Source organism: Bombina bombina, chromosome 5, assembly GCF_027579735.1.
Source record: "Bombina bombina isolate aBomBom1 chromosome 5, aBomBom1.pri, whole genome shotgun sequence".
NCBI classification, from domain to species: domain Eukaryota; kingdom Metazoa; phylum Chordata; class Amphibia; order Anura; family Bombinatoridae; genus Bombina; species Bombina bombina.
In genome coordinates, this window is record NC_069503.1 from 897,613,958 (window position 1) to 897,641,419 (window position 27,462).

At 37.0% G+C, this 27,462-nt stretch overlaps 1 protein-coding gene across 2 annotated transcripts in view; it reads left to right on the top strand.

Annotated features, from left to right (window-relative positions):
* LYN (LYN proto-oncogene, Src family tyrosine kinase) overlaps nt 1-27,462 on the top strand; it is a 266,541-nt gene that overhangs the window by 149,378 nt on the left and 89,701 nt on the right. For both annotated transcript variants that reach the window (XM_053715051.1, XM_053715050.1), the window contains exons 3-8: nt 14,336-14,384; nt 14,471-14,576; nt 18,781-18,879; nt 19,994-20,097; nt 21,517-21,666; nt 22,122-22,274. In XM_053715051.1, coding sequence (XP_053571026.1) covers nt 14,336-14,384; nt 14,471-14,576; nt 18,781-18,879; nt 19,994-20,097; nt 21,517-21,666; nt 22,122-22,274 — 661 coding nt within the window. The remainder of the gene's footprint in view (nt 1-14,335; nt 14,385-14,470; nt 14,577-18,780; nt 18,880-19,993; nt 20,098-21,516; nt 21,667-22,121; nt 22,275-27,462) is intronic.

Genomic DNA, 27,462 nt, shown 5'->3' on the forward strand with positions numbered 1-27,462 from the left:
ATGTCAATAACAATGGAAGCCTCGCTCATGCTTTTAATATATATATATATATATATATATATATATATATATATATATATATATATATATATATCACACTACCTATAATGACCAGGCATGAGGAAAAATGCAATAATGTAACTTATTTTGTGCTTACTGCAGTTAAAAGACAGATTATGCACATACTCAACACATATAGTAAAGGTAAGGCTAGACCCCATTTGCCTAAACTTTTGACAGAAATTCAGGAGCTACTGGACAATGTGAAAAGATTTCGGTCACTAAAAGATAATTTCTCTTGTTAAGTGTATTCAGTCCACGGGTCATCCATTACTTATGGGATATATTCCCTTTCCAACAGGAAGTTGCAAGAGGATCACCCAAAGCAGAGCTGCTATATAGCTCCTCCTATCACGTGTCATATCCAGTCATTCTCTTGCAACTCAACATAGATGGAGGTCGCGAAAGGAGAGTGGTGTTTTATACTTAATTATTTCTTCAATCAAAAGTTTGTTATTTTTAAATGGCACCGGAGTGTGCTGTTTTTTTGTTTTTTTTTCCTCAGGCAGTATTTGGAAGAAGAATCTGCCTGCATTTTCTATGATCTTAGCAGACGTAACTAAGATCCACTGGCTGTTCTCGCACATTCTGAGGAGTGGGGTAACTTCAGAAAGGGAATAGCGTGTGGGGTCCCCTGCAGATAAGGTATGTGCAGTAAATATTTTTCTAAGGAATGGAATTGACTAAGAAAATACTGCTGATACCGATGTTATGTAAGTACAGCCTTAAATGCAGTGGAAGTGACTGGTATCAGGCTGATTAATGTATATACAGTAAAGTATTTTTCTAGGAATGGAATTTGACTAAGAAAATGCTGCTATTACTGAAGTAATGTAATAAGTCTTAAATGCAGTATAAGGACTGGTATCAGACTTATCAATAGAGATACATACTCTTTAAAAAATAAAAGAGAAAGATGTTTAAAACGGTTGTTGGCATGTTTAATCGTTTTTGTGAGGTACTTTGGTGATAACATTTATTGGGGCATGAATTTTCCACATGGCTGACTTATATTTCTGCATGGAAACAGTTAACTGAGGCTTTCCACTATTGTAATATGAGTGGGAGGGGCCTATTTTAGCGCTTTTTTGCGCAGTAAAAATTCAGTCTCTGTCTTCCTATTTCTTCCTGCATGACACAGGACGTCTCTAGAGAGCTCAGGGGACTTCAAAAGTCATTTTGAGGGAGGTAATCAGTCACAGCAGACCTGTGACAGTGTGTTTGACTGTGTTAAAAAACGTTTTTTTCTATATTATTATCCGTTTTGGGTATTAAGGGGTTAATCATCCATTTGCAAGTGGGTGCAATGCTCTGCTAACTTAATACATTTACTGTGAAAATTTGGTTGCTATAACTGATTTGGTTCATTGTTTTTTCAACTGTGACAATTTTTTGTGCTTCTTAAAGGCGCAGTAACGTTTTATTTAGTGCTTGTAAATTTATTTCAAAAGTGTTTTCCAAGCTTGCTAGTCTCATTGCTAGTCTGTTTAAACATGTCTGACACAGATGAATCTTTTTGTTCATTATGTTTGAAGGCCAGTGTGGAGCCCCATAGAAATATGTGTACTAAATGTATTGATTTCACTTTAAATAATAAAGGTCAGTCTTTATCTATAAAAGAATTATCACCAGACGACGAGGGGGAAGTTATGCCGACTAACTCTCCTCACGTGTCAGTACCTTCGCCTCCCGCTCAGGAGGCGCGTGATATTGTGGCACCAAGTACATCAGGGATGCCCATACAAATCACTTTGCAAGACATGGCCACTATTATGAATAATACCCTGACAGAAGTATTATCTAAATTGCCAGAATTAAGAGGCAAGCGCGATTGCTCGGGGATAAGGACAGAGCGCGCTGGTGCTGTGAGAGCCATGTCTGATACTGCATCACAGTTTGCAGAACATGAGGACGGAGAGCTTCATTCTGTGGGTGACGGATCTGATCCAGGGAAACCGGATTCAGAGATTTCTAATTTTAAATTTAAGCTTGAGAACCTCCGTGTATTGCTAGGGGAGGTTTTTGCGTCTCTGAATGACTGTAATACAGTTGCAATTCCAGAGAAATTATGTAGGCTGGATAGATACTATGCGGTGCCGGTGTGTACTGACGTTTTTCCTATACCTAAAAGGCTTACAGAAATTATTAGCAAGGAGTGGGATAGACCTGGTGTGCTCTTTTCCCCACCTCCTATATTTAGGAAAATGTTTCCAATAGACGCCACTACACAGGACTTATGGCAAACGGTCCCCAAGGTGGAGGGAGCAGTTTCTACTTTAGCTAAGCGTACCACTATCCCGGTGGAGGATAGCTGTGCTTTTTCGGATCCAATGGATAAAAAATTAGAAGGTTACCTTAAGAAAATGTTCGTTCAACAAGGTTTTATCTTACAGCCCCTTGCATGCATTGCGCCTGTCACTGCTGCTGCGGCATTCTGGTTTGAGTCTCTGGAAGAGGCCATTCACTCAGCTCCATTGGATGAAATCATGGACAAGCTTAAAGCACTTAAGCTAGCTAATGCATTTGTTTCTGATGCCATTGTACATTTAACTAAACTAACGGCTAAGAATTCCGGATTCGCCATCCAGGCGCGGAGAGCGCTATGGCTTAAATCCTGGTTAGCTGACGTGACTTCTAAATCTAAATTGCTTAATATTCCTTTCAAGGGGCAAACCTTATTCGGGCCCGGCTTGAAGGAAATTATTTAGACGACATTACTGGAGGTAAGGGTCATACCCTTCCTCAGGACAGGGCCAAATCAAAGGCCAAACAGTCTAATTTTCGTGCTTTTCGAAACTTCAAGGCAGGAGCAGCATCAACTTCCTCCGCTCCAAAACAAGAAGGAACTGTTGCTCATTACAGACAGGCCTGGAAAAATAATCAGTCCTGGAACAAGGGCAAGCAGGCCAGAAAACCTACTACTGCCCCTAAGACAGCATGAAGGGATTGCCCCCTATCCGGAAACGGATCTAGTGGGGGCCAGACTTTCTCTCTTCGCCCAGGCGTGGGCAAGAGATGTCCAGGATCCCTGGGCGTTGGAGATCATATCCCAGGGATATCTTCTGGATTTCAAAGCTTCTCCTCCACAAGGGAGATTTCATCTTTCAAGGTTATCAGCAAACCAAATAAAGAAAGAGGCATTTCTACGCTGTGTACAAGACCTCCTTATAATGGGGGTGATCCACCCAGTTCCGCGGACGGAACAAGGGCAAGGGTTTTACTCAAATCTGTTTGTGGTTCCCAAGAAAGAGGGAACCTTCAGACCAATCTTGGACCTAAAGATCTTAAACAAATTCCTAAGAGTTCCATCATTCAAAATGGAAACTATTCGAACCATCCTACCCATGATCCAAGAGGGTCAGTACATGACCACAGTGGACTTAAAGGATGCCTACCTTCACATACTGATTCACAAAGATCATTATCGGTACCTAAGATTTGCCTTCCTAGACAGGCATTACCAGTTTGTAGCTCTTCCCTTCGGGTTAGCTACGGCCCCGAGAATCTTTACAAAGGTTCTGGGCTCACTCCTGGCGGTTCTACGACCGCGAGGCATAGCTGTGGCTCCGTATCTAGACGACATCCTGATACAGGCATCAAGCTTTCAAATTGCCAATTCTCATACAGAGATAGTTCTGGCATTTCTGAGGTCGCATGGGTGGAAGGTGAACGTGGAAAAGAGTTCTCTATCACCACTCACGAGAGTCTCCTTCCTAGGGACTCTTATAGATTCGGTAGAGATGAAAATTTACCTGACGGAGTCCAGGTTGTCAAAACTTCTAAATGCTTGCCATGTCCTTCATTCCATTCCACGCCCGTCAGTGGCTCAGTGCATGGAAGTAATCGGCTTAATGGTAGCGGCAATGGACATAGTGCCATTTGCGTGCCTGCATCTCAGACCACTGCAGTTATGCATGCTAGGTCAGTGGAATGGGGATTACTCAGATTTGTCCCCTCTACCAAATCTGGATCAAGAAACCAGAGATTCTCTTCTCTGGTGGCTTTCTCGGGTCCATCTGTCCAAGGGCATGACCTTTCGCAGGCCAGAGTGGACGATTGTAACAACAGATGCCAGCCTTCTAGGTTGGGGCGCAGTCTGGAACTCCCTGAAGGCTCAGGGATCGTGGACTCTGGAGGAGAAACTCCTCCCAATAAATATTCTGGAATTAAGAGCAATATTCAAGGCTCTTCTAGCTTGGCCTCAGTTAGCAACACTGAGGTTCATCAGATTTCAGTCGGACAACATCACGACTGTTGCTTACATCAACCATCAAGGGGGAACCAGGAGTTCCCTAGCGATGTTAGAAGTCTCAAAGATAATTCGCTGGGCAGAGTTTCACTCTTGCCACCTGTCAGCGATCCACATCCCAGGCGTGGAGAACTGGGAGGCGGACTTTCTAAGTCGCCAGACCTTTCATCCGGGGGAGTGGGAACTTCATCCGGAGGTGTTCGCTCAACTGATTCGTCGTTGGGGCAAACCAGATCTGGATCTCATGGCGTCTCGCCAGAACGCCAAGCTTCCTCGTTACGGATCCAGGTCCAGAGACCCGGGAGCGGCGCTGATAGATGCTCTAGCAGCTTCTTGGGTCTTCAACATAGCTTATGTGTTTCCACCATTTCCGCTGCTGCCTCGACTGATTGCCAAGATCAAACAGGAGAGAGCATCGGTGATTCTGATAGCGCCTGCGTGGCCACGCAGGATCTGGTACGCAGACCTAGTGGACATGTCGTCCTATCCACCATGGTCTCTACCTCTGAGGCAGGACCTTCTAATACAAGGTCCTTTCAACCATCCAAATCTAATTTCTCTGAGGCTGACTGCATGGAGATTGAACGCTTGATCTTATCCAAGCGTGGCTTCTCAGAGTCAGTTATTGATACTTTAATACAGGCTCGGAAGCCTGTTACCAGGAAAATCTATCATAAGATATGGCGTAAATACTTATATTGGTGCGAATCCAAGAGTTACTCATGGAGTAAGGTTAGGATTCCTAGGGTATTGTCCTTTCTGCAAGAGGGTTTGGAAAAGGGCTTATCTGCTAGTTCGTTGAAGGGACAGATTTCTGCTCTGTCTATTCTTTTGCACAAGCGTCTGGCAGAAGTTCCAGACGTCCAGGCTTGCTCCTCCGTGGAGCTTAAACTTGGTTCTTAAAGTTCTTCAGGGTGTTCCGTTTGAACCCCTTCATTCCATTGATATTAAGCTTTTATCTTGGAAAGTTCTGTTTTTGATGGCTATTTCCTCGGCTCGAAGAGTCTCTGAGTTATCGGCCTTACATTGTGATTCTCCTTTTCTGGTTTTCCATTCAGACAAGGTAGTTCTGCGTACTAAACCTAGGTTTTTACCTAAGGTAGTTTCTAACAGGAATATCAATCAAGAGATTGTTGTCCCATAATTGTGCCCTAATCCTTCTTCAAAGAAGGAACGTCTTTTGCATAATCTGGACGTAGTCCGTGCATTGAAATTCTATTTAAAGGCAACTAAAGATTTTCGTCAAACTTCTTCCCTGTTTGTCGTTTATTCTGGGCAGAGGAGAGGTCAAAAAGCTTCGGCAACCTCTCTCTCTTTTTGGCTTTGTAGTATAATACGTTTAGCCTATGAGACTGCTGGACAGCAGCCCCCTGAAAGAATTACAGCTCATTCCACTAGAGCTGTGGCTTCCACCTGGGCCTTTAAGAATGAGGCCTCTGTTGAACAGATTTGCAAGGCTGCGACTTGGTCTTCGCTTCACACCTTTTCGAAATTTTACAAATTTGACACTTTTGCTTCTTCAGAGGCTGTTTTTGGGAGAAAGGTTCCACAGGCAGTGGTTCCTTCCATTTAAGTTCCTGCCTTGTCCCTCCCTTCATCCGTGTACTTAGCTTTGGTATTGGTATCCCATAAGTAATGGATGACCCGTGGACTGAATACACTTAACAAGAGAAAACATAATTTATGCTTACCTGATAAATTTATTTCTCTTGTAGTGTATTCAGTCCACGGCCCGCCCTGCCTTTTTAAGGCAGATCTAAATTTTAATTAAAACATTCAGTCACCACTGCACCCTATGGTTTCTCCTTTCTTGTCTTGTTTCGGTCGAATGACTGGATATGACACGTGAGGGGAGGAGCTATATAGCATCTCTGCTTTGGGTGATCCTCTTGCAACTTCTTGTTGGGAAGGGAATATATCCCATAAGTAATGGATAACCCGTGGACTGAATACACTACAAGAGAAATAAATTTATCAGGTAAGCATAAATTATGTTTTCTTAGACCTTGAAGGCCGCCTCTAATCTGAATGCATTTTGACAGTTTTTCACCACTCCATTTTATGTTCCAGTCTCACACGAATAAAAAACAATGCATACAACATTTTAACATGCAATAAAAAAAAACGGGATTTTGTTTTGTATTTATTTTATGAGAATTACAACCTGCAAAAATAAAATAAACATTTGCAAATTATCATACCCTAATATGAGAACAGTCTGCCAGCTTAGTTCCAACACTCTCTACAATATCAGCTCTCAAATCCACCAAGAATTTCACTCCCCTTTCAAATTTACTGATATGACTGAAAAGCACTTTGTACTGGGGAGTGAGATAATACCTCAATCTGTCACTTGTAGCACTGTGCCCATGTCCCTCTCGTATTGTGCTTGGATCACTTTGCTGCTGAGCTCTGAAACTTGGGCATGATCCACTCCGAAGTCTGTAGCCAGCTTGCCTAGAAAGGTTACCCTCTGCCCTTTGTCTAATCACCCATAATACTGCATGAACTGGAGACTCTGATCATCAGGGGGGTGGAGGTGTTTTCTCTTTGGTCCATAGTGGATATTATACAGCAGCCCTGCCTGACAGGGTACCTTAATGACACTAGGGACTGGGGGAAGGATTAGGGCATCCTGCCAAGATTGCACCAACCATGGTTTAAGGGTTGTACCAAGGCTGCTACATGCTTTATGTGCTGCCGTATGAGAAAGGGCAGAAACTTCATCATGTAAGGTTAATGTGTTCCCTTCCGGGTTTTCCACTGACATCAGGGTAAGCCGGTCTGTGCATCCAATAGAAAGCTCACGCAGCGCAAACAGGAAAAACGGCAGAAGCGTGAAGCATACAGGGAGTTGTAGTTTGCCTGCCTCCTTGTAGGCAAAAAGACAACAGCCTGGGAGGGGAAAATGTATAGAAATTATTGGTGACCATGAGAGCTGCTAACCTAAAGGGCGAGTAGTGTAATGCCCCGCAGTAAACCTAGAGTGATGGGTAATGAATGAATATCCGTGCCTTTTTATCTCCATCATGTGCAGTAGCTCATTAGAAGGAACATTGCTCTTGCGTACCGGCAGAAAAAACCTATATATATATATATATATATATATATATATATATATATATATATATATATAAGTCTAAACATTTTATATTTGAAACAATAAGTAGTAAGTTAGCTCCTTTGTGCCAGTACAATAGTGTTCACATAAGAACAAAGAAAACACTATTAGTAAAAATGAAATCACGGGATCGTCAATAAGATAACGTGATATTAAGGCAGGGATGGGATCATGGGGGACTGCCTACGCTGCTAATCACGACCCCCAGACCGATCCTTGCCTATGTCAAAGGGGGAAGTTGCAGGACTCCATATTTGATACAACATTTCATGCCTTTCTTAACGGCGTTAACGCCCATTGCTGTTAGGATGGCATGGAACATCCTAATGACTTGAAGGGGTTAAGTAACACTTAGCTCATACATATGAAAGTACTGAAAAAAATTGCTAGATTAAAAAATAGATTTGAATGAAAAACGTTAAATTTGTTTAAACTGTATGCAAGCACATGTTTGTGCAGGAATCATCCGTAGGGACATATTTTTCGCTGGATAATAAGGACAACTCCCTTAGCTCTATTGGTGGACAGTTAAATGCGCCATAAATGTATAAACAAAAAATAATACTTATTTCCTCATACTGAGAATGCAACTTAGGTACAATATTGAAGAAAACTGGAATACAATAAAGAAAAGCAATCAGATACCTGGGAGGGTGGATAAAAATGTATTCAGCTAGACACTGCTGCAAGGCAAATGTGCAGTCTTTTACGTCAGCAATTTTCTGTGACTAGTTTGCTACATTTTAAAGGGACAATTGTCATTCCGATAAAGCGCATAGTTTTTGAAAGCTTTCTACTTTACTTCTGTTATCAAATGTATCTGTTTCTCTAGCTTGTTGAAACTAAAGGCAAATTTTTCTTTTATGATTCAGATAAAGCAAGAAATTTTAAATAACTTTCCAGTTTACTTCTATTGTTAGATTTATTTCATTCATTTGGTATCCTTTGTTAAAGAAGCAGCAGTGCTCTATTGGGAACTAGCTGAACACATCGGGTGAGCCAATGACTAGAGCCATATATGTGCAGCCACCACTCAGCAACTCACAGTAGTGCACTACTGCTTCTGAACCTACCCAGGTATGCTTTCCAACAAAGGATACCAAGATAATAAAGCAAATTTGATCATAGAAATAAATTTATTAAAATTGCAGACTCTATCTTAATCATGAAAGTTTCATTTTAAATTTACTGTCCCTTTAACTCCTTTTCGTGAGAGCATACTGACATATGCTCAGGAGTGTTATGTTATGAACACCATATGGCAGCAGAGTTTGCAAAAAAATGTTTCTAAAATTGTTGTTATACTTACAGTGCTCAAGACCTTTAAACACTCTTAAACCCACCTAAGTATTCTCTCATGTAGAGCAACGCATTTTAACAATGGATAGATATATCAAGAGAAAGAGGCTCAGAAGTAAACTGAAATGTTTTTTAAAAACTCTACACTATTGAATCCTGAAATATGCACATTGATTTCTACGCCCCTTTAAGCTAAAGTCGTGGGGTTTTTTCCCTGATCACTTCACCTAGGTAAACAAAAACATGTGCTGTGGAGTTGAAAAACCAGTTCTTGTAACACAGTAAATCTTTTGGCAGAAAATACAAGCTTTTCAATTCTCAATGAATGCTTTACCTTGGGAACTTACGTGCACAAATGTCTTTTCTGTTGATCTTACCCGGATGAAATGTGTTTATGCGCATTATAACAGTTGTAACTGGCTGCTTTCCAATATATATCCTAGTTAAAGGGATATGATTTTTTATTGGCGAGAATACAGAAATGAATACATTTAAATATAAAAAAACTATTGACTGGAATATAACAATGTATAAAGGTTCCAATGGTTATTTTTCCTCTTGTATATCTTTCTATTCATTCAGCACATTGGTCATTTGTATGGTATGTTTATCGCTAAAATCACTTTACGTAAATGGTGGTAGATACATGGATTAGTCATCAGGGGATGTGGTATAGACAAAAAGAGCAGACAAATAACATATTTGGAATTTAATTTTTTTTTTATTTCTCCTTGTTTTCTCCTTTTTAAGGAATAGTTTAGTCAAAATCAACTTTCATGATTCAGATAGAGCAACTTTCTAATGTACACCTATTCTCAATTTTGATTCTTTCTCTTGGTATCTTTATTTGAATAAGCAAGAATGTAAGCATAGGAGCCAGACGATTTTTGGTTCAGAACCTGGGTAGCATTTTCTGATTGGTGTCTAAATGTAGCCACCAATCAGCAAGCGCTACCCAGGTGCTGAACCAAAAATGGGCTGGCTCCTATGCTTAAATTCAAATAAAGATACCAAGAGATCAAAGAAAAATTGATAATAGGAGTAAATTAGAAAGTTGCTTAAAATTGCCTGCTGTATCGTAATCATGAAAGTTTAATTTTGACTATAAATATACCATGATTTTTTTATACTGCAATTTTAATCAAAATAAACAATTGTACCTTGTTCCAAAGTTCAAATATATTTCAAAGTACAACTGTACAATAGTTTGTTATACTATGAAATTAATCCAACTTAACAGTCTCATTAGCAGACACAGCTTTTTTATATTACTGCTTGTGTGATTCATGTATGATAATGTATTTTGCACTGTATTATTTTCGGTGTGTGATTGATGCATGCTGTGACTTTTTTTTAAGTATGATCCATTTTAAGTTATAACAGGAGTTTGTACCTATATTGCTTATTTATACCTCCACATTATCATCCATAAAAAAATATCCACATTGAGAAGTCTGGATGCAGTATTCTGTGATGTTAATATAGAATAACATAGATATCAGTCAAGTTTAAATGTTTTAAAAAAATTAACATCTGTAATTGTTTTTCAGTAGACAAATGCCACTAATCATTGAGACAACAAAACTAGCCTTTGTCATTACGTTAGTATAGATACATATATGTAGCAGGTTCAGCCTTGATGAGTCAACAGGGTGCATTTCAAATTCTGAGAACTAGAAAATCCAAATTCTAAATCTAAATTACATGAAAACAGGACCAAAATAATGAAAGTGTAACGTAAAGGTGTTTCATTCACTATAACTAAATATTTTATATAAAAATGTCAAGGTGTTTACTGTGCCTTTAAAGTGCTGCACACAACCACGACAGCACAATTAAACACTAAATAAATGCTGGATAGAATGATTCATTCCAAGAAAAAACGAGCCTGAGAATAACATGTAGATGTATTTTTAAAGTTCCATTATCTGTTTAAATAGTGACAAAATAAGTGTAAAGTTTTAGTGTCTATAAAACAATGGGAGCTGCCATGTTGTAACTTAGGTTACGTTCTCTGCTGTGGCCAATTAGGGACACTTATAAATAGGTCACTAGAGTGTGCAGCCAATGGCTGTGTGGAATATAACAGTGCTCTGTACTTCCATTTCTAACAGGAACTGAAATCCTCACAATTTCAGAATGGAATTACAGAAAAAGGGGACAAAATAAATAATGAAAGTATAGTATAGATTTTTTTATATATATAAAATTTTATATTACTATCTGAAAGTGTTTAATGTCCCTTTAATGCTTTTTTTTATCAAGTCTTTATTTCAAAATTTATAAACATACCACAAAAAAAAACACTGTGGGTAAAAGAGTCTCTGAGACTTTAGCACTATCATTTTCTACTCTTCTAGACACAGTAGAACAATCACCACACATATTTTGCACAACAAAGAAATATTTTTTAAGTATACACTATACTTGCACACACATTCACATATATTATACACACATTGCAATCCATATTTCCTAAGACAATCACACGTGCATTTTTACACCAGAGAAAATACTATGCAAACAAGATGTGCACATTTCTAGAAGCTAACATGTTATTGTCCTGTATTGTTAAGATAAAATAAGCCTATAAAAAAGCATATATTATCAGGGACATGACTAAATGTGACATTTATAGATATTACGTGTTCATTTTATTTGCCTATTTAGGGCTAGATTACAAGCCCGTTTGTGGGCTCACATATAAATAACCAGCCATTATAAGTGGCTTGTTATTGATACCCAGGGATCAAGTCCTACAAAAAAAGTGTGGGAACTCACCAAGACTTCCTTCCCCCATTACTATTAATATTGTTTTATAAACCCACACACACTTACATTATATTTATATACATATAATCTATATGCTTTGGTTAATAAAAGCAAATTAAAACCAATGAAGGGTTGAATGGTTGCCTTTGGGCCTGAGATGACTACTCTGTCACAGAGTCTCACCCACTTAAGGTGCAATAGTTCTATTTCTGCTGAGGGGTGCTAAATAACCCCAGAGCAAGCCACACAGAAATGTAAGCACCATGTGTTACACACATTGCGGAGTGATAACACAGCAGGACCGCTGACAGGCTTGCATTTAGTGTATTGTAGGAAGTGTTACTGCCCATTACTACAGGATCTCACTATCCCTCTAATCAAACTGTGCTCCAGCTCCTCCCACCACCACCAGCAGCAGTGTTTACAGAAGCATTTCTTTTCTCTGTCCAGAAGGAACTTTAGCTCCTCTTGCAAAAATAGTGCAGGAACTCCGTTTCCATGCGTTCCTGCTCGACTTGACCCCTGTTGATACCCCGAGCTTGCAGTAGAAATTAGCGCTCAGAAAATTAACCAGAGGTCAGACCTCTGGTTAATTTTCTAAATGTCCACAAATTGCCCCCAAAATTTAGTGTAGGGTGTATTTTTTTTCTTCTTAAATAAATCTTTTTATTGAATTTTTATCGTTCATAACAACATTAAAATAAATAACAAAGCTTTACATTGACAGATTTGTTATAGATACAGTCTAGATCAATCACAAGTAATACAGTTGTTCACAATGACATCAAAGGTTCATAACTAAGACATGTGTTCACACATTTCCTGACGGCTGCAGGAAGGGATGAATTACCATATTTCAGATTCAGCCTCAGGAGCTTAAGTTTATATTGGGTTTGTAATCTCAACTCGGGTTATGGTTTGTCTTATTAATTAGAGGTATTTAAGCTCACAAATAGGGTGGAGATAGAGTATAACGATTGTACGTATTTGCAGAATGTCTTGATATCAATCTTCTTCCTTTAAGTCTATCATGATCATTTTAATAAGTCTTGACTCTGATATATCAAACCTCAACAGGGGACATCTCCACCGGGGCCAAAAGTATTAACCATGATCTATGTTGATCTATCTGACCTTAGTAAATAATTTGTTACCCAGTAATACATTATGTCAGCGTAGAAGTCTAGTCTATCAACAGAGTAGTAGAAGTATCTCTCTAGTTTCAGGTTAGTGTGCATCTGTGTGATCCATATATTTAGCGTTGGGGGTGTCTCTGACTTCCACAATCTTGGGATTATTTGTTTGGCACTACAAATAGCTAGTTGCAGAAGAGCTGCATGTTGTTTGGAGGGTAACTTAGGTATAAGGTTAAATAGATATATTAAAGGATCTAAGTTGATCTCACACTCTAGGATTTTATTAATGATAGAATTTATATTGTGCCAGAAATCTTTTATTTTTGGGCATGTCCACCATAAGTGGTATCGTGTTCCTTTTTCTGTGCATTTACGCCAGCACCGGTCTAAAGCTTGGGGGAAAATGTATTTAGTCGCTGTGGTGTGAGGTACCACCTAAGTAGGAACTTATAGTTTGTTTCTAAGAGTATAGCCGAGTGGGATGCTTTGCTTGTCTTAAGAAATATTGTGGCCCACTCATCTTCTCTAAATGTATATGGCAACCCTTTATGCCAGGAAGTTATTGTGTTGGTTTGCATGATCGTGGATGGGGTATTCAAAAGTGAGTAAAGTGTAGATATTGCATGAAGGGGTGGGATTTCCGCACAGCATAAATTTTCAAATGTTGTAAATTCCCTAACTATTAGATTTTTGTGTCTGTGGGTATCAAAGAAGTGTCTCAATTGCAAGTGTAGTGTGTATTTTTAAACAAAAAAAATGTAACATCTTTTTCCCCCCAATAATAACTGCAGAAGGCGGTTTTAAGGAGCTAAAAGTGGCGGGTATGGGTTGTTAGAAAAACATATGGCACTAAAAAAAGCCTTTACATTGCCGTCTATGGGAACTGTGTGCTCTCTGAAAAAATATATATGTATGTGCTTTTATACATATATGTTTAATGTGTGATTAAATCAGCATATACATATATATTTATATTTGCTGCCCATCGTTGTATGACTTACCCTCTTTGCTGCGCTTGTTCTCATGCTGTGTCTCACTACATGAGAATGAGGCTTCCATTGGAGCCTATGGAAGCGTTCTCTAGTGAGCGCGTTTGCATTGCGCCTCAATTGTAATACCAGTGCACATTTGTGTAAGTGTAGCGCAAATATCACTTTTGCGGAAGCAATATTTTGTGCTCCATTTATAATTTGGCGCTTAATGTGCACACTCATGATACACAAATCTGAACACTGGTTTCATATTGTCATACAGGCATTTTTGTTGCGCACACACTTAGGGTTAAAGGGCCATAATTGTCAAAAAAATTGCATGCGCTAATTCATTAGAACAAGTAATTTTGAGACAATTGAAGCTACACTACTGTGTGTTTTAACCCCTCAGAAACAGCCGCCGATCCAATAAGCAAAGCTAGTTAGACATCTAAGTTGTGTGGCTAGTGCTGCTGATTGGATATCAACGGTGGTTTCAACTCAGGGCATGCAGTGCTGTGCGGTACTTAAACACACAATAGGAAAGGTGCATAGTCTTAAAACTGGATGCAAATCAAAATATGTCCATTTTCAACTTTTTATGGCCCTTTAACTACATCTATTTTGACCTCCACAATTAGCAAGTTTGAGCACAAGCCACTGAATATTGTGTGATGATAAATGTACACAACTAAAAATATAACCAGATTCCTGTCCTCTCTTGTAGAATTTAACTGGAGAAACAGATAAGTTACCTGGACAATGGATACACATGGGTATGTACTTATTTGTATCATTATAGTTCAGCTTGTTAAATTCCTTTTCTATTCAGTTTTAAAGAGTTTTTCTTTGTTTGTTGCAGAAACTGAAGAACGAGGGAATATTGTAGTTGCTCTGTATCCATATCAGGGAATCCATCAAGATGATTTGTCTTTTAAAAAAGGGGAAAAATTAAAAGTTCTTGAAGAGTAAGTATTTGATATCGGAGGCAAATTTATGTAAATAGTTGGTTGTTTACTACTAATCTTCACAGGCTTATATACATTTCCTGTTAATTCTCATTGGCTGATACTCCCTGATATTGCTCAAAAAGGTACATGACATTGTGCAAACTCAATGTTTTAGCATTGAGTACCAATCGGACAATGTACATTAGTGCTAAAAATTTGTCAGTCCTATGATCACATCCAGCCCTCCACACATTTTTTTGTGTCCCTCAACACAACTGTAATTTGTTTTCTAAAAAACTGCCCCACAATTGCAGTTAGGTAATTAGGCATGTCTGGCACCACATTTTGTAACTTTGAGTAATATATTAAGATAAATTAAAGAGTTATTAAAGGAATAGTCTAGTCAAAAATTAAACTTTCATGATTCAGATAGAGCATGCAATTGTAAGCAAATTTCTCATTTACTCCTATTAGCAATTTGTCTTCGTTCTCATTGTATCTTTATTTGAAAAAGAAGGCTACATGTAGACACCAATCAGCAAGCACTACCCAGGTGCTGAACCTAAAATGGGCCGGCTCCTAAGATTATATTCCTGCTTTTTCAAATAAAGATAGCAAGAGAACAAAGACAAATTGATAATAGGAGTAAATTAGAAAGTTGCTTAAAATTGCCTGCTCTATCTGAATCATGAAAGTTTAATTTTGACTAGACTATCCTGTTAACTGCATCATTTTAACAATTTTTCTATTTTTAATGAACTTTATTGTAGGATTAATCGTTTACATTGAGTAAAATGTATATTGATTACAGGCGGACAGGTTTGCAAGTAGAGAACCTGTCTTTCTGCAGTTGCCACTTATGATGCTGCATTATTTGGTAAAATGTAACATTGCACAAGAGCTTTTAAGCGAGTGTCGGGGTAGCTGATCTCACTACTTCTGAGGTAGCGGAGAGGCAAAAGAAGCAGTTTCTGCTTCTTTCATTTGTGGCTGCAGACTCACTCATCTGAGCCTGAACTGCTAAGCTTCAAAAGCTGCAAGTGAGGCTTTGTAAATCTACTCCATTAAAACTGTTTGATACTTGAGTGCATTAGCAGGAAAGAAGTATTACAGTTACACACATATATTAACTATGAAAGCACAATTTGTGATACTAATAAATGATATCTCTCCTGCTGATAACAAAATAATAAACAATAAAGAATAACAAAAATCTGGAACTCACTGCGCACGAGAATAGTTGTACCTATATCTTCAAATTGAGGAAAGACCATCTCCTTTTTGAGAAAAAGGGAAAACAACCGGGTAAACTTCCCTGCCTCATCAACCCCTAACCCTAAGGCTTGAAAGTGAACTTAACCAAGCTCAAGGGGGAAAAGGGAACCATTGGGACATCCTCCTGTTACATGAGACTACCCCCCAGCAGACCATCCCTTGACACAAGGGGTGTCGCAAATCCTCAAGTGGAGTATCCATTTCTCAACATTAAGGGGAGTGCATAGGAGAAAATAAGAAACCGATAAAACCTGAGAGAAGTAATATGGTTGGCCTCAATAATAGTGCTATGGAATTTGGCGGCGCTATACAAATAAATGATAATAATAATAATAATGGTACAGTGAAACAAGGAGTCAGCAGTACGGGGGCAATGGGTTCCTTCCCACTCTTGACTCTTAAAGGAATAGTATAGTCGAAATTAAACTTTCATGATTCAGATAGAGCAGGCAATTATAAGCAACTTTTTAAATTTACTCCTATTATCAATTTTTCTACATTCTCTTGGTATCTTTATTTAAAAAAGCAAGAATGTAAGCATAGGAGCCAGCCCATTTTTGGTTCAGACCTGGGTAGCACTTTTTGATTGGTGTCTAAATGTAGCTACAATCAGCAAGCGCTACCCAGGTGCTGAACCAAAAATTGGCTGGCTCCTAAGCTTACATTCAAATAAAGATACTAAGAGAACAAAGAAAAATTGATAATATGAATAAATAAGAAAGTTGCTTAAAATTGCTTGTTCTATCTGAATCATGATAGTTTAATTTTGACTACAGTATTCCTCTAATGGGAATGGACCCTACATCGGATAAATGGCAACGGAAGGGGAACACTGATTCACCCACTGTAAATGCTAATCCTGCCATGATTGCTTCCAGTAAAATTTAACTTTCTGAAAAAAACCTGTATATAACAAAGCTGTATGCTTACAAGGCAAGTAATTTGGCCATTCTTTCCAGCCACATCTGTATAGTCTGTATATTATGGGATTTTCTGTTGCAGGTAATTAAAGGGACATGAAACACAACATTTTTCTTCCATACTTCTGCCAGAACATACAAGTTTAAGCAACTTTCCAGTTTACTTCTATTATTCAATTTCCTTAGTTCTTTTAATATCCTTTTTTGAAGGAGCCACACTAAACTACTAAGAGCTGGCTGAACACATCAGGTAAGCCAATGACAAGAGACATATATGTGCAGCCACCAATCAGCAGCTAGCTCTCAGTAGTGCATTGCTGCTCCTGGGCATACCTATGTATGTTTTTCAACAAAGGATACCAAGAGAATGAAGAAAACTAGATAAAAGAAATTTAAAATTGCAAGCTTCAGCTATAGAATTTTCTGCTTAGTATTTTTTTTTAAAGTGGCCTTCCACTGCAATCCACAAAGGCTGACAATTGTATGCCTAACTCAATTTGCCAAGTTTGCATGTAGGATGGGAGGCAACTTGACTGTTTTGTCAATAGTGGCAAGGGGCTCTTATGCCAGTCGAGCATAGTGATTTAAAAGGAGTGAGGAACCTCATCAGATCTGGCTTATATGTGGATGTGTAGAGTTAGATGTAGGAGCATAGTTAAACCTTGAAGTATAGAATCTACCCACAACATCGCCAATACTGTCTTTGTTCTTAAGCCTGCCCTCTCCCTCAATTTAACCAGGTGAATAGTGACGCCCCACTCTTCCTGCACTCCAAAACTATAATGCAGGCCTCTAACCAGTTCTGCATTTTTGGGGATTGGAAGCATATGGGATCTTTGGTAAGAGCTGCCCTTAGAGAACTGGGGGATAGAATCCCTTAACTAATCTAATTTTATTTTGAGCTGTTATACTTATATGAATATAATGTAATGTGCCCCCTCCCCTGTATATCCTATTATTAGTGACTGGCCCTTACAAAAAATATGCAAAAAATAAATAGGAATTTCTGTAGTAATGATTTTTGTGCACAGTAAATTTACTTCCATTAGAGTTGTCAATGTGCATGAACTATGAGAATTCAGGACTTTAATAGGACAGCTAGAAAGTGATAAATATAGACTGAACCCATAAAGTACCTTTCCTAGGTACTCTGTAGCACTTACTTTAAAACACTTTTTTTTTTTAATAACCATACAACATTTCAAAATGTATTACAGTATTTGGTGTTATAAAATATTGATGTGTATGTGCTGGATAAATCTACTTTGGGAGCTGTTTATATCAGCCAGTGAGTAATAAATACCTATATATATATGCCAATATATATATATATATATATATATATATATATATATATATATATATATATATAGAGAGAGAGAGACTGCGAGAGAGAGAGACACAGAGAGAGAGAGAGAGAGACTCTCAAATCTGGAATTCAGTAATCCAGACTTTTTCATTAAATTACAAAAAGTCACAGTCTTCTGTGTCTTTGGTTTTTGCGTTTTAAAATGCAAATTATATTCTGTTCTTTGTTTGTTTTTTTTAAACAACAAATATTACCTTTCGGGTTACAGTACTGTACTATCTTTCTGATGGTACTATGTATAAAGAAAGTATAAACATTATAACTTTAGGTTGCATGTATAAACTGTATTATGACATTATTGTCATAAATGACAAGATATATATATATATTTATATGTGTGTGTGTATTTATATATACTGTATGTATATATATATATATATATATATATAAATAAAATATGGAAAAAAATTAGTAATGTTTCACTTTAAAAATACGCTGTTTACAATTGGAGCATACGTCTGCTAATGTGTAAATGTATGAATTGCATAATTTGTATATAAAATAGGAAAATAATATAATTTTATTTGTGGTTTGTAGAAACAATATTGTTTAAGACATTTAAACAGTTAAATTTGCATTTAATTCTCATCGCCACATATTTAGCTTTGTAATGCAATTAGTACAAAACTGTAATGTTTTATTGAATTTTTCCCTGTAGTCATGGAGAATGGTGGAAAGCAAAGTCGCTGTCAACAAAGAGAGAAGGATTTATTCCAAGCAACTATGTAGCAAAATTAAACACGCTTGAAACAGAAGAGTAAGTAATTACAAGATGATTATTACGTTTTTATTGGAGTGTCTTTTCAATCTGCTGAGACAATTGCTATACTTTTTGTACATAAAAATGATGTAGATGGCAGAGAAACGCAAATGTTAGCTTCAGTATAAAACCAATTTACTTTTGAATATGTCCCAGCAATGTGGTTGCTACAGTCAAAAAAATTTGGGGGCTCTAGCTCAAATTATAATCAATAGCCCCAAGTCATTTCCTCTTTCATTGGCTCCTCTAGATTATTTCAGACAATTTCCCCAAGGACTGCTGCCCATAATAAAATCAGTTTACAGCATGTAATTCCTCATGGCTACTATAGAGTATCCAATTCATGGTATTAAACAGAGACTCACTTGACTACAGATTCCCACACTGATTCAAACTAACAGTATACAGCCATAATAAACTGCTGAGGACACTCAGCACCCTCAATCTCTCAACCCTTTTAGACCTTGATAAACTACTGAAATGAAAAAGATCTTTTTAAAAAAAAGTCTACATTGCAGCCTGTTTTGTCATGTTTTGGTTAAGAATATATCCAGGCTCAAAAGGTAGATTTTATAATGATTCCAAAAGAATTGGAAATTAATTTTGTAGCCACACTGCTTTACAATGGCAATAACTTGGAAACTGAACACTTGTATTATACTAACACTGTATGATAGAAAAAAACTGCCCAATGTTTAGTGAGCACTATATTGCAGCAGTGTTTTCAGCAGTTATAAATCATGTGATTGAGAGGTGCACGCTCCTCAGCCTGCCTAGGCATATTAACATGCAAATGGAATAAACAAAGGATACCAAGGAAAAAGAGGTAAAGTTGATAATAGAAATGAATTGGAAAGTTGTTTTTTAAATTGCACACGTTTTAAACTTTGTGGTTATGCAATCACTAACAACTGAGGTATAGCCAAAGCAATCATACAACCTTGTGAACTGATGGTCACTACATATAGATCTGCCAGGAGACCACATTCTATCTTATGGGCACAGGTGTTTTTAGGACTCCCTAGAATCTATGGCTATATATTTATTTTTTGTTGCCATATAATGTTGTAGGCTGTTAAATGGAAAATCTGAGCTTACCACTGTTTTTCAGATGGTTCTTCAAAGATATCACAAGGAAAGATGCAGAGAGACAACTTCTATCTCCTGGAAACGCCCCAGGGTGTTTCTTGATTAGAGAAAGTGAAACATTGAAAGGTGGGATTTGAATTTTGTTCCCTGTATAACTTTATTGTAGTATGTGATTCCCACAGTAATTAAAAGGATACTAAACCCAATTTTTCTTTCATGATTCAGATAGAGCATGCAATTTTAAGCAACTTTCTTATTTACTCCTACTATCAATTTTTCTTTGTTCTCTTGCTATCTTTATTTAAAAAGCAGGAATTTAAAGCTTAGAAGACAGCCCATTTTAGGTTCAGCACCCTGGATAGCGCTTGCTTATTGGTGGCTACATTTAGCAAACCAATAAGCAAGCATAACCCAGGTTCTCAACCAAAAATTGGCCAGCTCTTAAGCTTTACATTCCTGCTTTTAAAATAAAGATTGCAAGAGAACGAAGAAAAAGTGATTATAGGAGTAAAGTAGAAAGTTGCTTAAAATTGCATGCTCTATCTGAATCATGAAAGAAAAAAAATTGGGTTTAGTGTCCCTTTAAATAGGTGACAAATCTGACCTTGGATTTATATTCACACCTCCTTAAGCTTGGAAGTTATTTTGAGCATTAAAGAGAAAGTGTTCTGTAAGATTGTTTTCTCCTAATGTGTTTCCAATGACTTGTTATACCTGCTGCAGAGTGTAGAATATATAGAAAATTATTTGTTAAGGATTATTTTTGTATATGAAATAGCTGTTTTGCTCTTTGAAATCACAACCCCTTATAACTGATTGAGCTTGCAAGTGCAGCAAATCATTTATTCTTATCACTTTTTATGTACACAAGCACAAACTATTTCATTATCTTATCTCTCTGTGTATACACAAAACCCAATACTTAGTGGGAAAAAATGAAAATTTTAACACCTATATATTTTTGCCTCAGGGAGGGTGATTTCTTCTGCTGGCTCATTTTTACCTAGCGTTTCCGTACCTATTACTGCAGTATTGAAATGTTCAGTATAGTTGGATGTTTCAGGCAAAAATATGTATTTAAAATGACAAAATCAAAGTAAAGGAGCATTTTGTAAACAATTGAATTACACTCCTTCAGGTAAAATGATTTTTTTTTATAGTACACTGTCCTTCTAAGAGCTTAGCCAGGTGTCTCATATTTTAAACTTTTGTGTAGAGTTGATCCCCCCCCCCCCCCCCACACACACACACAATTTCTTACAAAACTACATATGGTTTTAGGTTTTAAAGATGAGGGTTGATTACATTAAACATGTGGTGTATGAATTAAGTAATGTGTGCTTTATGATGTCCATCTATGAAGGTATGGTGGCATGACAAATTAAAAAAACCTTTATAGGAAAATTGATGTGATGGGTATACTATAAAAGGGCAGAACGTTTGTCAGACCTAGTGTTTGACTGTGGGTGAAAAGAGCAAATCTACATATGTAGAAAATATATATATATTTATTAACTTGGTTCTTTAAAATGATTTCCTTTACAGGCAGTTACTCCTTGTCTATTAGAGATGTTGACCCACAGGCTGGTGATGTAATCAAGCACTACAAAATCAGGACTCTTGACAATGGGGGTTACTATATTTCTCCTCGAATTACTTTTACTTGCATCAGTGACATGATCCAGCATTACCAGAGTAAGTTTTGCATGTCGGGTTTTGATTGGCTTGCAGTCAATATCAGTTGAGCTACGGCCAGTGAAAGTATTAGGTGTGTTGACAGATACAGTATGCCTTAAAGCAGAATATCCTAAACCATAACGCTAAAAGGAAAATAGTTATTTTATATTTGTCCATTTTTGTTTTGGAGCTTTTATATGCTTTTTAGGTTTTTTTAATAATCTAATGTGAAATTGTATACAAAAAAAAATGCCATAATAAAAGGATGTTAAAAGCCTCTATCCTACAAATGCTGCATTAAGATAGTTGGTTTAGGTCATTTGCAGCATTTTAAAAAAAAAAGATTACAGGTTTTGCTTTTTGGTCTTTCTAGATTGCATGGGACAATGTCATTTTAAGACCTTTGGTGTACAATTGACTGCCATTCAAACATAATTATACCATATAAACAGTGCAATTTGTTTTCATTATAGAACAGTCCGATGGCTTATGCCGAAAACTTGAGAAACCTTGTTTAACGCAAAAACCACAAAAACCATGGGACAAAGATGCTTGGGAAATACCAAGAGAATCAATAAAACTATGTAAGAAGCTTGGAGCTGGTCAGTTTGGGGAAGTTTGGATGGGTAAGTTTATATTTTTACAAGGTGCAGTTTTACACATATGACAAAATGCACTAATTCTCCATCCATCACAAGCTGTTCTGCTTCTTTTGAACCAAGCATAGTCCAAAAAACAGAACATCTTAGGCATTGGATTTGGGCAAACTGGTAATGTCACATAAAATGTTTGCGAAATAATACAATTTCCCATGCAATCCCTATTCGCAATGCTAATAAAAAGGTAACCTGCTTTATGACCATTTTGTCAAACTGGACAAAATATATCATACAAATGAATTAATTGGTTAGTTATGGTGCACAGGGCTACACATTTTATTTACAGTGATGCTTAAGAACAAATGTGCTATCTAGGTTGTGAATACATGGTTATATTACTAATACCAGTGTGCCTGCACACATTTATTTTTATGAAAATGAGAACCGTCTTCCTTACAACATAGGAAATTGTAACTAATCATATGTGTTCAGCTATGTAATAAACTTAGTCTCCACAAAATAATCTGCTCTAAAGGGAAAATCTAGTCAAAAAATATATTTTCAAACAGTTTTAAACAGCTTCCAATTCAGTTTTATCATCAAATTTGCTTTATTCTCTTGGTATTCTTAGTTGAAAACTAAACGTAGGTAGGCTTATATGCTAATTTTTAAGCCCTTAAAGGCCACCTCTTATCTCAGTGCATTTGACAGTTTTTCACAGCTAGAGGGCATTAGTTTATGTGTGCCATATAGATAACACTGTGCTCACGCCATGGAGTTACTTATAGGAGGGCACTGATTGGCTATAATGCAAGTCTGTAAAAAGAACTGAAATAAGGGGGGCAGTCTGCAGAGGCTTAGATACAAGGTAATCACAGAGGTAAAAGTATATTAAAGGGACAGTCTACTCCAGAATTGTTATTGTTTTAAAAGACAGATAACCCTTTTATTACCCATTCCCCAGCTTTGCATAACCAGCACTGTTATATTAATGCACTTTTTACCTCTTTGATTACCTGGTTTCTAAGCCTCTGCAGACTGCCTAATCTCAGTTCTTTTGACAGACCTGCATTTTAACCAATCGGTGCTGACTCTTAAATAACTCCACGGGAGTGAGCACAATGGTATGTATATGACACACATGGTCTAGCAGTGTCTGTCAAAAACTGTCAAAATGCACTGAGATAAGAGGCAGTTCAACAGTTTAGAAATTAGCATATGAGCCTACCTAGGTTTAGCTTTCCACAAAGAATACCAAGAGAGCAAAGCAAATTTTGATAATAAAAGTAAATTGGAAAGTTTAAAATTGCATACACTATTGGAATCATGAACGTTTAATTAGACTAGACTGTCCCTTTAATCTAACCATGTTGGTTATGCAAAACTGGGGAATGCATAATAAAGGGATTATCTATCTGTTTCATCAATAAAAATTCTGGAGTAGACTGTCCCTATAACCAAGATTTTTACACATAATGACAATATCAGACATTGCCCTAGACAAGCAGAGAAATAACCTTTGTTTCCGAGTTCTTGCCACTATCTTCCTTTGCTGATTTACAAAAGGGACTATAAAAACACACAGGAAAGAATATAAGAATGCATATGCACAAAGGCTTGAGTCAGGATACTGGGTTCATGACATGGTATGATACAATATTCTTCCTGTCCCACATCTTATAGGAATGTCCTGGAAGCTTATCCTTTGATATTTGTTCGCTTTAATTATATAATAAATATGGATTGTATGGCACAATTAAAGGGATATAAAAGTGCAAAAAAAGAATGTTAAAACATGTTGTTGTTATTGCACTTTTACTTGAATATTACTGTGTGTTTTAAGTCGACTACAGAGCAGCAATGCAATACTGGGAGCTAGCTTAACACATCTGGTGAGCCAATGACAAGAGACAATTGTATGGAGCCACCAATCACCAGCTAGATTCCAGTAGTGTATTTCTGCTGTTGTGCATATGTACATATACTTTTCAACAAAGTATATTTGATAATAGAAGTGGATTTTAAAGTGACATGCTCTTTTTGAGTCATTCAATTTTGACTTTCATATCTATTTAAAGGGATGTGAAACCCCAAATTCCTCTTTTGTGATTTAAGATAGAGCATACAGTTGTAAACAACTTTCCAATTTACTTTCAATATCAAATTTGTTTCATTCTCTCGTTATCCTATGATGGAGCAGTAATGCACTACTGGCAGCTAGCTGAACACATCAGGTGAGCCAATCAAGCATAAATGTGCACTTACCAATCAGCACGTAGCGTCCAGTAGTGCATTTCGGCTCCTGAGCCTACCTAGGTTTTCAACAGAGGATACCAAGAGAGAAAAGCAAATTAAACAATAGAATTAAACTGTAAACTTGTTTACAAATCTATGATCTATATGAATCAATTCAGAAAAAAAATGTGTTTCATGTCCCTTTAAGTTAACACCACCATGCACCTTCACAACAGGTATAAAATACATCCAAATGATACAAACATCACCAAATGTTCACAAAATATTATAGGTTTTATTCACAACAGCAGCAAAAAGCTATGTAGACATCCTACCTTTCAGTAGCTACATAGGAGGGAGACAGTCACTTAGGATCCTGAAATCTTGCTATTGTTCTCCCTTTTTAGTAACCTCTGTGTTGTTTTTGCTATTTTTTCATGAAAGCATTTATGCCTTTATGCAATGCACTGATTAACATGGCCGAACCTAATTAAACACTCTAATCTTTGTTATAAAGAACCCTTAAAGCAGCTCTGAATACAGTCAAATTGCATAATAAAAAAACAATGCAATTATAACTAGTCTGAATTTTAAATTAGTAATAGATTTTTTTCTGAAAAAATTCAGTTACCTTAATTTTCCCCTTCCCTGGTATCATGTGACAACATTTAGCCAATCACAAATGCATATACGTATATAATGTGAACGCGTGCACATGCTCAGTAGGTGCCCCAGAAAGTGTGCATATAAAAAGGATATGTACAGTTTGATAATGAAAGTAAATTGGAATCTTGTTTAAAATTGCATGCTATATTTGAATCGTGAAAGTTTAATTTTGTGTTCATTTAATTGTACACAGGAGAAATAAAAAAAAAAAAACCTGATGTAATTACCAGTACTAAATACAGTTCAGATTATTAACTCCCCAAGGCAGAACATGCTGTGATTGGAGATGTCATCGTAGAAAATGCAGCATGTCTGCAAAAAGAATGGGACACATGCAGAAACTGTTGGCTGATCTGCATCAGACTGTTCCCTTCAAACAGCACTGTGTTCTGGCTGCACTGTATAAGTTTTCCTTAAAGGGACACTGAACCCAAATTTTTTCTTTCATGATTCAGATAGAGCATGCAATTTTTCAGCAACTTTTTATTTACTCCTATTATCAATTTTTAATGTTCTCTTGCCATCTTTATTTGAAAAAGAAGGCATCTAAGCTATTTTTGGTTCAGTACACTGGAGAGCACTGGTTTATTGGTGGGTGAATTTATTATAACATTATAAAATGTTATTTTATTTCAAAATGATCTGCAGAATTTTTTTTACTAAAAAAAATTACATTACAGAAAGTGGAGAAAAGTTCTGCCTCTGGGATAATATCAAATACATTAGTAAATCATATATTTTACTCCAGTAGATAGACTCATGCAGCAGCTGCACAGTGTCTTAATAACATGGTCAAAAGTCACTATCAGATAATTGCTGCACTCCATGAGGGATGTTTGGTTTTCACCCAATCAACTTGTTTATAGTTTGTGTTGTCAACATCATTATTTGGCAAACCTGAAACTATTTTGAGCCTTTACCGTTGATGTTTTACAAAGAGTTCTAAGAGAATTTATTTTGGTATTTTTTATAGTGAGGTTTATGAAAAAACACTTGCCCTTTTGTGGATTTGAAAACAATGTGTGTGGCCTGGGACATCTTAAACTTTTTAAATACAAAATTTCTATAGATATTACTGAATGACTGTGCTCTTAGCAGATATTGGACCAGATTACAAGTGGAGCACTAAATATTTTAGTAAAAGCGATCTTAGAGCTCCACTGAGTAATACCAGCGCGCGCTAATGTGTGTTGGTATTACAAGTTGGCAGCAATGCGAACGCAAGCTCGTGTTCACATTGCTTGGAATATTGCGCTCACGATAGCGTGCTTCCATAGGCAGCGATGGGCAGCAAATGTTAAATATATATCTATATGAATATATACATATATATTTATGTTTTAATATGTATATATACTGTACATATATTAATACATATATATTTACTTGGAACACTCATTTCCCATGGACTGATACTTAAAGGCACTTTTCAGTGCTGTTTTTTTTTCTTCTAACACCCGCTGCTTTTAACTCCTTAAAACTGCCTAGTACAGTTGTTTTTTATAAAAAAAAAAAAAAAGCTAATTTTAATAAAAAACTGTAATACCCTTAATTTTGATTGTATTTGGGGAATCTGATCTCTGGTTAATTTTCTGAGCGCTAATTGCTACTGCGAGCTTGTGGTAGCAATAACCAGTCACTTGTAATGGCTGGTTATTTATCACGTGCCCACAAACGGGAAAATTTGCCCCAATGTGGGTGCACGATAAATTAGCGCTTCACTTGTAATCTAGCCCATTGATTCCCATTGCCTGTATCAAATAAAAACTAAATACAAGTCATAATGAGGGGATAAAGCACTGTACAGCAGAATTGAAAGTATATAGTTCAGGAGCTAATGTTTCAGATATTTATACACTCATTTAAAGTGAAGGTCAATGTCGATGAATTAGTGTCCGGTTTTTAATAATCAAAATTGACATTTCACTCATTTTCTTCAAAAACTTACCTTTTAATCCTGACAGCCGCTGCAGCGATTCCTCCGCCCGTTGCAAGACCTCTTCGTGGGTCCAAAATGACAAATCCGGCTTCCTCAAATCATGGCGTTGCCTCAGGCCATGATTGGCTTCCGATGGCCGGGGGAATCGCTGGAGCGGCTGTCAGGATTAAAAGGTAAGTTTTTGAAGAAAATGAATGAAATGTCAATTTTGATGAATTAAAGTTTTTAATAGGATTATTAAAAACTGGGCACTAATTCATCGAAATTGACCTTCACTTTAAAGGGACATTAAACACTAACTACATTTTATAAGCACAGTATTAAGGTTATTCCCGCCTCCCTCTACTCACAGACGCCACCATGTGAAAATCTAGC